The 12,770-nt window shown below is 36.9% G+C and overlaps 1 protein-coding gene across 2 annotated transcripts in view; it reads right to left on the bottom strand.

Annotated features, from left to right (window-relative positions):
- The window catches only part of PREX2 (phosphatidylinositol-3,4,5-trisphosphate dependent Rac exchange factor 2), a 180,819-nt gene that overhangs the window by 3,971 nt on the left and 164,078 nt on the right, over nt 1-12,770 (bottom strand). For both annotated transcript variants that reach the window (XM_056331919.1, XM_056331917.1), the window contains 2 exons: nt 10,856-10,958; nt 4,085-4,152 (listed from right to left, as the gene is read on the bottom strand). In XM_056331919.1, coding sequence (XP_056187894.1) covers nt 4,085-4,152; nt 10,856-10,958 — 171 coding nt within the window. The remainder of the gene's footprint in view (nt 1-4,084; nt 4,153-10,855; nt 10,959-12,770) is intronic.

Here is a 12,770-nt window from a genome sequence, read left to right on the forward strand (position 1 = left end):
ACAATGACAAAAAACAAAGCAATTGTTATTCTGAGAGCTTGGTTATTATTAAAATGAGTAAATTTAAGGAACACAAACTAAATTAAGTCTTCCTGCATTGCAAAACAAGAATTGCTGAATTTAGGTCAATAACATTGATATAAGACCAGTAAAATCTTATTCACGAGCATGAATGTTTACATTGGAAGTGCTGTAATTACAAACACAAAGCTAGAAGCAATCTTATAAAGACATTCCAGTTTAGTCCAGTATTTGTATTTCTGCACTGAAGACCCTATTCTGGAGAAAGCTACATCTCCAGTAACCCAATTACTAGTTGTTGCTTTGAATTTCTGAATTGGAAAAGCTGCTTGGTGAATGCAATTGCCTCCATTTTTGTTTTGTTCTGCCACAGTCAGACCTCACTCTAACTGAGTTTCCTATAAAACTGATACTGTTTGAAGAACCTAAGACAGATGTCAGACATGTGACACACCAGCATGAAGATTTTAAATTCTTTCCTGCCTGTTTCTACACGTATGAAGTCAAGGCCAGTAAGATTTGGATCAAATGACTGCCTCAGTACAGACTGAAATAGCCACTCCTTCATTTATGAAGGCTTTTGAACTTCCCTTTTGCATGGACTTGGTTATCAGCAAGTGTTTGAAACTTTAACCTAATGTTAGGAATACTGAAAATAAATGGCAGTTGTTCTGACCTCAGGCTCTCTGCTCAGTTATGTCCAGTATACAGCATCTCCTCTGCAACCACAGCAATCAGAACAAGCAATAGACATGATCTCATTTGGAGATTACATATTTTCCTCAGGGAAAGTGTATCATTGAACGAATAGCAAAAAGAAAAGACCAAGTATGGCATGGGAAGGAGAAAAAGCATCAGAAGCCAAAAATAAAGAGACAATAGCACAGCATGTGCATTAATATTTCACATGAAGAATCTTCGATATTGAAATTCCAAAGCAATAGAAATAGCAGGTTTGGTAGGTCTGGCTGCAGACAAGGTGGTGAATCATCCAGTGGCTTGGGGGCTAGGGATATTTAAGATGTTCAGGGTGTCTGAGATTTCCAAGAATATTTTGCAAATTTGCCTGCTAAACATCACATTAATTTATATGACTACATTTTCACTAATTATAAATCTAAAAATCATACTACAAATCAACACAGAAAACAATAATCTGTACATGTGGCTGGGTTCCACAAACAATTCAACATCAGTAGGCTGGTGCCTTCTTGGCATGATACTGTGCTACTGAGATTATGTGAGGCACGGTATGTATGGCTGCCTCCATCAGCACTAAAAGCCTCTTCCAACATCTAGGCAGACCTTGTCAGAAAAAGCACCTTGTGGCTATGCAAGAACAGGGCAGGATAGCTGCTGTTCTCTGCTTTCAGTTCCCTCAGGAGTTAAAACCCATGAGACACTGACAACACACAATGGCCATGGGCTAAATAAGTTTTCTCTGAATCTTAATGGAAGTGATTATCCAGCAGTGTTGTTTCTGGATGGTAAAAACTGGGAGCATCAGCTCTGTCACCCACACAGCAGTTGAAAACCTGCTTTCAAGCCTCCACCACGATGCGTTCTGAAGATCATTGGGCTCTTCCACATTGTCATCTGGCAGTTCAGTAATGTGATCATTTAAGGTCACATCGTGCAGATACCAAACTATCTGTTAGCAACCATATATAAAACAATACATATATATCTCATATTTGTATACCAATGAGATATTAAGATGGCCTTATCTCTACACAGACAAGTATGCAGAGAAAAATAAACAGGAGTTATTTGATTCTGCTGCTGTAACAAAGGAGTAATATTCTAACCTGGCAGAAGACAGACAAAATTACTGTCAGAATCTCATCTAAGTAATTGCAGTGGGGTTAGTTCTTGACAATGTTTTAGCAAAATCTGATTTCTATGGAACAATATGCAGAGAAGCTCAGCCCCAAGTACCAAGTTCTGTATTCTTCAGGTTAAAATGGTAATCATTAAGATTACTTGTCTTCAGAGAAAGTGACTGGAATTCTAGGGGAATTCTGAAACAAACTAACAAGGCTGCATAAATCCTGAATGAGCTACAGTTGCTGAAGACAGCGTAGAGCAGAAACGGCCTTTTCTGGTTCTCTATATGGAACAACTATTTGAGATGGTAGAAAGAGATCAGCTGAGGAAAGACAGAAAACAGTGGCAACTGCAGACAACTGAGAACACCGTTAAGCGACACTGAAGGTTCCATTAAGTTGTTTAATGGAACCAAATGTAATGGTAAAATTCTTTTCAAGGCAAAGAATTGGCAACCCACAGTATTGTTTACCTATACATCAAAGGTAACACTCCTGCTGGTGACTATTCTGACTTACGTGACTTACCTGTCTAATGGGACACCACATGCTCCGAACGCTAAGGTCAAAAAGATACTACCGTGATGTCGTCGCAGCAACGAAGACAGTTGCTGCTGACTGGCAGGCATGCTGTATGCATCTGTCTACTCTGTGTTCTAGGAACTCTCGTAATTTTTCTTCAGCTTCTCATTGCTATGTTGTGGTAGTTTCAATGGGAAAGAGGTGATCTTTCCTCAACTGATGCAAAGCCAAAAAATGTCTCACAGCTAAGTTTTTCTTTTTAAGAACTTAGATTTTTCCCTTATCACAGAAGCTCTAAATCTAGATACGTGCTTTGTCATTTAGAGGAGGGAAAAGTTTGGTTTGCAACCATTCTTCGGCTGCCTCCAGAATTATGTCATGAAGGAGGAGGCCATTTAAGGCTAAAACTGTACCATTGAAAATATGAAAAGGCTTCTCGTAGCTTTTACTGTAACAAAAAAGTTATTTTACCGCCTTAGGCTCCCACAATGCCAGTCAGTTTTGGCCCTGGATTACCCCTAAGTTAGTCACTACTGTGAGAAGGGATGCCCTCATTTGCTGGTAAGGGCGATGACTTTATTGCTGATGGACTTACTTTAGAATCAGTACTTTTGTTAGATCTTATGTAACATCCTTTACGGGGCAGGCAAGATGCATATATGCTCCAACAAACGCTGCTACTCAGCACCTGAACAGCAGCTGCTACTCAGATTTTCTCATAACTTGTACACTTAAGGTACACTCCTCTTCTAGAATCAGATCAAGCACGGGCACAGAAGAACGAGCAGTGATTTGTTACAAGAAATTATGAGCAGTAGCCTGATCCCTGCTGGGAGAAACTGGGACACCTAAGAAAAGTGGAGCAAACTGCCTAAGAAAAAGTTCCTGATTATTAGTGGTCAGAGCCCAGAAGACAGTCTTTCTGCGAAGGCTATGGATAACATACGTGTTGATTCACATGGCTACCTCTATCAGGTATTACTAATTCCCTGTTTCCTTACTGAAATTTAAACACCACAGCTTGTTATGTATTGCGCATATCTGTTCAGCTCATTCAATGTACTTTCATTATTCAACAATAAATATATTTTAAACTGGTTAAAAAGAGGTTTAAGCTAGAACTGGATTAATAAAGCCACTTTAAGATAAAATTAAGAACATTGTTGTTTGGTTATTTTCATTTATAAGTAGTGTGCTTGTTAAGACAGATTTCAGATATCTGCAATCCATCACAGCATTAAAAGGCTGTATAAATATAGAACGGTCACATTTTTCATTCTAATGGCTATTTCAGAAAGAGACAAAGAAAGACTACAGCATCTCTAAAAGCAACTAGAACATGATTTTGCAGAGATACTGCAGTACAGTACTTCATTAAAATGGGGGTATGGGTTTAGTTACAAATATTTCTCCCAAACACTAAACATCACAAGTGACTAAGGACTTAACTCCAGTGTTTTCCTAATTAACATGAATTAGGCTTCATTTTTCAAAAATGAATGTTTTGAAGTGCTACATAGCCTAAACTTCTGCAACTAATTCCCTAACCAAAACTGTATGGTTAAAAATGCAATTGTTTTTATGGACATTAAAAGCCCAAGCTTACCAATTAGTGCACAATACAGTCAATGTTTACTGTTAGCTTTTGAGCATCTAGGACAGAATTTGGTACAAACTAGAAAAAATCATTGTCTAGGACACAAACAATCAGTTACCTTGGCACAGACTGTGGCGTTCGATCCCTCACTCCTAAATTCTTGGCTGTGTTTTGTACTCTTGCACCCTGTAAAAGAAAAACAATTTTGCTTCATTTATTCCAACACAAGTTAGAAAGTTTTGTGAGCTTTCTAGATTAACCTAACTGTTGATTATAATTAATTAATACATATGCTCCATGCCCCAAAACAACTCTCCTCTTCTAAGGTGGAGAACAAGTAAAATCACTGCATTAATTCTAATTACTAATTATATATAAAATACTAATACTAATTAATAGTAGAGAACTATGCAGAAAAGAGACAATATCTTTCCACTTGTCATTAAATAAATGCAGATATATATATTACTAACACAAAAGACTTCATAAAAAATTAACATCTAAGGTTTAAAACAATCCAAATGCATCTTGTTTCAATATGTGTAATTTTTGTCACCATTCTTTGTAGAAGGCATGGGTAACAAAGTTCTTTTCAGAAATGTCACTTATTTCCTATGAACTTCTGAACAAATATTACAGATTATTTCCTATTAATAGCTTTCTAGTTAAATCTAGAAAAAATGTCCTAAATTGAGGCACTAAATTAGGATTAGAAAAATACAGGTCCTGATCTTCCTTTATCATCATAGAATCACACACACACAAAAAAAAAGGTTGGAAGGACCTGAAAAACAATAACGAAAGTACTTTGTCTCACTGACTCATCCAGTAAGGAGGAAGCTGATAAAATACACACAACGTTCATATACCATGACAGTAAAAAATGCCAACTCTTCTGCAAACAAACTAGCTCAGACATATGAAAGAACTTAGTAAAATTTGTTTTTAAATGATGAGGTATGGTTTTCAAATTGCAGTTTTATTAATGTAAAGTAGTAATAAAAAACGTATCTGTTAGATTTACAGTCCCTGTGTTTTCTAACATTTTAAAGGACATGGAAACTACTTATTCTGTCTATAATACATATGACTCTCCCTTTATTTCTCCTTCTGTACTACGTAAATTAAGGACAAAATAACAGTGAACAAAAATATATAATCTCAGAATTCTTACACTGAGATGTCAGATTGGTGTGAAACATCAAAGACAATTTACATTCCAAACAGAGCTGCAATGGGAGCTAATGATGTATAATCATTGATGCAATACACAGAGTAAGACTAGACCTTGCATTTGACTGAAATCTGGTACCCAGGTAATTAACAAGGTATTAGTTCACTGTTATGGGCTCAAACAAAAGACAAAAAAAAGCTGGCTGGTTCCACACAGGTAGGTTCTCAGAGTTTATGTAAATCAACTCGTGCACAAAAAAGACTGTGTCCTTACATTTCTTTAAGAAAAAAAATAGTGGTAAAGATAGAAAAAAAAACCCTAGACTACCTACAAAACTGAAGGCAGAATATAAAAATGATTTTACTAGCTTCACGTCTAGCTCAGTAAGCTTCTCTCCGACAGCTGCAAAAGACACATGACTACAGACCAGAACAAACATATGTCTTTCCCCAGAAACTCCTCCAGAATTCAGTCATTAGTCACTCAATACCTCCTCTGTTCAGCAGTATGTTTTTAATCGATTTCAGTGATTCTTTTCTCTTCTTTCCCATATCATCTTGAACCCATAAATAATTCACATCACCAACCTCCTTGTGGAAGGAGATCCACATCTTGGATACAAGCTTGTTGTGTCAAGAACCACTGTTTTCTTTTGGTTTGAATCTGCCAGTTTCATCTGATGCCTTTAGTTCTGCACTGGTGAGAACAGTGGTCACTCCCTATCCATGCCACATGTTCTTTAGCCCTCTGTCACATCCTTCTTCACTCAAGCTGAACAATCCTAGATTATACTGTCTGTCTGCCCTGTCTATAAACCATTCCCAACCACTGATCATTTTTTTTTCTGACCCTCTCTGAACCTTTTCCATTATGTTATACTCTCATGGAAGGAATCAGTTCAAAATGAAGGGTCATGACAGCATGATTTCTACTTTGTCGTCTGTCCTTGCCTAAACTATTATAACTTCTGATTTGCTTTATTGATAGCTACTGAGAATTGAGCTGATGTTTTCTATCATATCCTGAGGTCTTGAACATGAGATATAATGGCAAGCTTGCAGTAAATTATTTTGAATGTGAACAGGGTTTGGTTTTTTCCCCCATGTGCATCACTTCAGACTTATCTACACTCATTTTCATCTGCCATTTTATTGCTCAAGCATCAAGTCCTGTAAAATCCTTTTGTAATTCTTCATGGTTACTTCTCATCTTTAATAAAAGCTTGAAAAGAGTTCAGAGGAGAATAGGGAGAATTATTAGGTAAGAAAACAGAACTGAAAAAAGAAAGATCAAGTGAACTGATCTTTTTCTATGTACACAAGTGATGGCTTATCAGGGAAATGATAATCAAGTTCGGGACAGACTTTTTAGTATGGTCTGTAGCAATAGGACACGGGGTAATGGTTTTAAACTAAAATAAGGTAAATTCAGATTAGATATAAGGAAGACATGTTTTACAATAAGGGTGATGAAACACTGAAACAGGTTGCCCAGAGAGGGGATAGATGCCCCATCCCTGGAAACATTCAAAATACTACAAGTGTACTGCTAAAAAGGGAGTTAAAATCTGGTCTCTAAGTCTACAGTGTACTGGACTGAAAACAGGAGTCTGAAATTGAGGGGAAAAAGAAAAAAAAAAAAAAAAAAAAAAACACACAAAAAAATCCACCCTCAAATGAGGCACTAAGCACAACATCCTATTGAAAAGGTTAAGGAAACTCTGGGACAGAATGCTTGGGAAACACTGTGCAGGAGTCTGCACTGTTCTTAAACTTCTAATAGATATGACAAATGTGTCATTAATTATGTAAGGATAGCTGATCCAGTGTTGGTTATGAAGTTAGGCACGTTGAGTCCAGATCTCCATCACCTTCAGTTTCCCTTTTTCAGTGCCATTTTCTGAAATTCTATCATAATAAAGAAACCCCAGCATGACAGACTGCTGAGACTGGCATATGATTAACATTACTGAGAGCCAGAATATACATATACATGGGAAAACTATCTAAATTAATCACATGTAGATCCTGAACGTCAGCTGTGACTACCTCTGAGAACAAAACCAGCCTATTTTTACTTGCATCACTCACTAGACAAATTAATTTTAGTATCTTGCTCACATAATAAATCAAATGCATTGATTTAAAAAGGAGTCTAGCTTTATACAACCATGGAATTTACTGTTTACCAGGGGAACAAATTAGACCTTACTTACAACCACCAGATTCTTATTTCTTTGGAGGAAAAGCCCCCAAAAATTACTACTAACTTGCTACGTGACATCTGTCTTCACTGAGCAGCATTATACCATTTCTGTTTCAATATACTGTTAATTTATATTCTCCAATGTTATTCTTAAAGCTATAGCAATGTAAATAATGACACTGATTATCTCATGTAGGCATACGGGATAGTTGTGCTATGTGGCTCCAGAATGCTTCCCTCTGCATATCAGTAGTGCCAGAGCACCTGTGCAAGATGCCAGCAGCTCTGAGGAGACACCACCATCATTCTGGACTGTTATATATGAACTAGTATTCTCATTGCCGTGAGAACAAAATAATAGATTTATTTTCAAGCTACACACTAATTTAAGGATAGCAAGATCCAGTCACATAAAGAAAAAGGATTCTCTTCATGCCCTGCTCAAAGAGCTCTGAGTCAGTACAATTCTTATCAGAATTATTCAAAATGTAGTGCTGTTACCAGACTCATGAGAAGGCATGGAAAAATGATTACTCACTTAAAAGACAACACAAATTCTCTCCTAGCCCTTTCTGTTTATCAGCTTTTTAGTTACCTTTCTTCCTCAGAGCCCTGTGCCTTCCTGCAGCTCCTTTCCTAGGCCTCTGTCCTCGCCACATTTTGCTGCATCCCAAAGACACGCTCCTGTCAGGATGCTTTACATAGTATTTTGTGGGTACAGATGTTTACATGAATAAATATACATTAGTAGATAAAGCTACTAAAAGATAGTTGGGATGTTTTGTCAAAATTTTTATTTTATGAATCAATCTAGACTAGATTAGCAGACGAAAAATGGAAACCACTGAACTAAAACCATCCCACAGACCCAAGTTCATACCAACTCTCACAAGTCAGTCTCTTTTATTTAGTTCTCGCAAAACAGGTGCTTGCAAATACCTAATTCTAACTGACAGGCAATTACTTTGAAAATTGTTCCAACAATAACATCAGAACTATTATGAGACTTGTTAAATGTGATGACAACCTCATTCAACTTAAAAGGAATAAACCACTTCCTGAGGTCATCCAGTCAGGTGTCTCCAATTATTCAGTACTGGTTCCCCAAGCTGGAAGAGGTGTCAGCTTTGAGTAGAGACAATTTCCCCCTGTGCAAAGCCGATGCTGGCAGGACATTGCTGGCTTCTCCAAAACAGGTGGAATAGATGTCCTTTCATTTGCACCTCCCTGTGGCTAATCCCTTTATTCTGCAAAAGACTCAGGGTGTAAATGGGCTAACAAAGTTGTTGTTTGGTTGGGTTTTTTCATATTAAGCCAGGTAAAAGACACAGGTATTGCCCTTTAACTAAATATTCTGCATCAAATCCCAAGAAGCCTTTTTTTTTTTCTCCCATCCAAGTTTTATGTCCTGCATTATGCTCCTGACAGTTGAATCCTACAGATAATTTAAACATTAAATCTGGAACAGGTTTCTAGAAAATACTACAGCGTGTTGCTGAAATCACTCCAAAACATTTAGAATTTAATGGAGCGCTATATTTCTACTACAGAACTCCAAGACTGATTTAAAATTACAACAGAAGATTATTACTCTATTAAATGCTGTAGTGGTTTCCTGCAAGAGGAAGAATGTGTGAAAAAAGTCTGGCTTGATGTACTAGCAGGCTTTTCTGCAGTGTCTGTGGGTGGTATTGAGATATTGGTATCTTTAACAGCTATTGATCACCTGCTGTTTCACTTCAGAGAATGTAGCCTCACTGGAGGCTTCTTTCTACATCTCTATTTCATCAAGTACAGTTACAGCTGCTCAGAACCATGCAAGTTACTTTCGTCTTTCATTTTCATTTAATAAACTGCAGAAGATCCACAAATTAATCAGCATTTTTGAAAACTATCTAGAACTGTGCATTGAAAATGTTCCTTTAGACAGAATAAATGCTGCAAGCAGATGTGTAAAATTCTATGTCCACATTTTTTGATTGCAAAATACCCAGATCTACCTTTTGTGTAGAACTTCAGTAGACATACCAACCTATACATGCAAGTTTATCCTTATACAGCAACAGCTTTCTTTTCGAGTCAAGCTAAAGCTGTAATTCCTGAGCAGACCTACATGTTCTGATTCAAAACCCTTGAGGGTATTTTTTCACCACAGAAATTTAATTTATGCACCAAATACAGTGAAAGTCTGATATAAAAAGGAAGGAGACTAATTACTTTGATGTATCCATGTTAGGCAGCAACATTTACACACAATTGATCAGAACCTATGGCCCGACAATACCTACACAACTGCTTTAACAGACTAAAGGTTTGACTTAGCATATGTGTATTTTTGTCCACAGCAAGTTAGAAGTAAAATACAGCTGTTTAATAATTTTCATAACTAAACTGAGATTGCTGCATGGAATACATAGCAAAAATAATGAAAATAATAAAATCAAATGCAAACTCAAAAGCAGAAAATATGCATCTTGCCTTATCTGTGATTAATTGTTCTAATACTTAGTTTATCTTCTTGTCACTTCAGGATTGAGTGCATCCTGTATCTTGTTTATGCTTTTGTCATAAGGCTGAAAACTACCACAGGCTGTAATGTATGTTCCATACGCACACAGAGTGATTAAGCCCCCACTCAACCTCTCTTTGATTGACTGAATAGGTTGGGCTCTTTAATCTTCACTTCATAAGCCTTGTCTAACAGCCTCTGGATCATTTGCGCGCATCCTTTGAACTCCTTTCAAGATTCCAAACATCCTTTGAAAGTATTTACCTGATAACAAGATATTCTAGGAAAACTTGTGCCAATGCAGTAGAATGTACCCCCCATTTTCAGTTGATACTGTCTTTTAACCCAGCATTTTTTGTCATAGGTTAGCACTAAGAGTTCATACTGAGGTGGTTTTCTACCCACAACAGCCTCTAAATCCTAATATTCTATTATGACCAAAGAGTGGAAAACACTATCTTGAAATAAGCATATCGTCCTCAGGAATCTTGCCTGGAAAGTTAAGAACCATAGTATTTATTTCTCCCCTTCCCTCCTACACTTCCCCTTCTTTCAGTACATGAGTCATTTTAATAACAATAGTTAATAATCTTAAGTTCTTTTTACAGATAATATATATTAAAATAGTCTTACTCAACAGACTATTCTGATGTAAGGTGATGCCACAGCAGCTACTGTACAAAAATTAAGAAAAATCATAACCCTGTAACAATTATGACGCATTAGACATACAAAGAAAGCAAGCAGCTGGTTAAAACCAGCTTGTACCATTATTTAAAAAAAAAAACAAAACAAAACAAAAAAAACCCCAACACGGTTCAGTCAACAATAAAGGAAGAGAATCAAAAAGATAAACAAATACCCACAGTAAGAAAACTCACACAGCTATCACACAACATTAAGATGGAGGTTAAAAAATGCTTGGTCAAGTCATTCCTGTTTGATGATAGGAAACATCTTGTTAGGAAACATCAAGATCTCACCCACAGTGAGCATCTTACCTGTTTGCGCATGACATCTGTAGCTTGCATGATATAGCGGGGAGGTAGCCCATGGCTCCGAGCCAGAATGATTGCCTGCTCTAGGGTAACGCTCAGAGTGCAGCTGCAATGGAAGATAAAAGTCAGCTATCGGTTAGCAGTGATTTCCTTATAATAATGGCTTTTGGACCAATTGTCTTTTTTAAAAAAAGTATAAATAAAAAGATTACATAGTAGATCTGCCTCCTATCCCTCCCCTACCCATGCAGGTATTAGCCTGAACACTAAAATGTTTCTGGAGTAGAGAGATTTTGAGTGTAACAAGTGTTCCTGCTGACTTACAACCAAATGCATTTGCCTTGTTTTGCTGTTATTTAAAAAAAAAAACCAACAAACCAACCAACAGAAACCACAGCCTGACTATCACTTGGCAAGTGCATGAGAGAGGGACAACCCAACAAGAAGAAATTTTTGTAACTGTATAAATCCCTTTGCAGGTGGTTTCTGCACATCTCTCACCCTCCACTGTTAATGCAGACCCTAGCTTTGGTGCCAAGGTCTTGACCTCTTGCTATTAATTTAGCTTGGTTATTCCCATGGCACATTAGTGCAGTTCAGTCCACCTCTGAGACACTGACCCCTTTCAAAAAAGAACAATAATAAATAAGTAAATAGGGCATTCCTTCAAATAAACTGTCCTTTCCTACTTCGCCAATCTTTTTCAAGTAAACACTTGAGGACAAAAACTGATCATGGTACCGCATCCTAATGAAAAGGCTGTAACTGCTTTGTCAGAGCAACCTGGAAATTTTCAGAGCTAAAGATCTTTCTGTAGGACAACGTATAATCACTACAGACAGGAAGCAGTAGGGAAAGTCATTTTGGACATGCCATCTGATTTCAGTTGTCATGGTGAGGACAAGCATAGATAGCTGGTTTCTCATGCAATCAAGACCAAAGCTATAGAAGACTCACAGATAAAGGCAACAATACTGACTAGAAACAGCTACTTTTTGGAAAGCACAACATGTTTGAGGGCTGCTGTCATCCAAGAGGTGAGAGCGGCTCCATTCTGCACTAATAAGCTGCTTGATGATTTTTCTGTTCACAGCCAAAGTACTGCAATAATCAGATTTTTTCAATCAGCAAGAGGAGTCATACAGAAAATGATCCTACCTCAGCACAACGTGACAAAAGCTGTGTATTTCAAGTTCAAATAATAAAACAAAGACACATGGTTAAAATAGACTTTTGAGTAGCCTTTTGGGAAAATCCTGACCAAAAGATTCTGCATAGTTTAAATTATGCACACCTAACGGAGAATATGTTTCAATCAAACACCCTTCTTACTGAGCATAAGATCTGTAGGAGGAAAAATGTGTCTGCACTTATTTTCTTACTGAAAAAAAACAACCCAAACCCTGACTCGTTTTAAATACTACTTAAGTAAATTTATGGACTGTAAAAAGTTTCACAGCATGAGTGTAGAAGATACTAAATTTGATCTGCAGCTTTATTAATGGTCTTTCATTAAAAATTTATAAGCTAAGTGATTTTCCTTGGTAATGAATTAATTTTTATTCCCCAGTTTCTTGTATACACTGACCTCAGAGTCAACTTGAAGCAAAAATCTATTGATCTTTGGTGTTATATGTTTGATTAAGGTGCATAATAGTTAAATATTTGCTAGAAATTTCAAACACGGTTTTCATCTTGTCTTTGAAAGGTGAAATCTTGCACAAATAAAGTACATGCTCATAATACTTGCCAGCACCAAAATATAAACATCTATCCTTCAAGATCAGACTGTAAAAAGGAAGCTTTGTGCCACCGACAACAGAAAAAAAACAGCAAAAGTATCTGAAATCTAATTTGACAGGTGTAATCTAAGCCAGAGAAAAAGGGCAAAAAGTCTCTCTGTAGGTCTAATAGAGGT

This window comes from Falco biarmicus, chromosome 3, assembly GCF_023638135.1.
Source record: "Falco biarmicus isolate bFalBia1 chromosome 3, bFalBia1.pri, whole genome shotgun sequence".
Taxonomy (NCBI): Eukaryota; Metazoa; Chordata; class Aves; order Falconiformes; family Falconidae; genus Falco; species Falco biarmicus.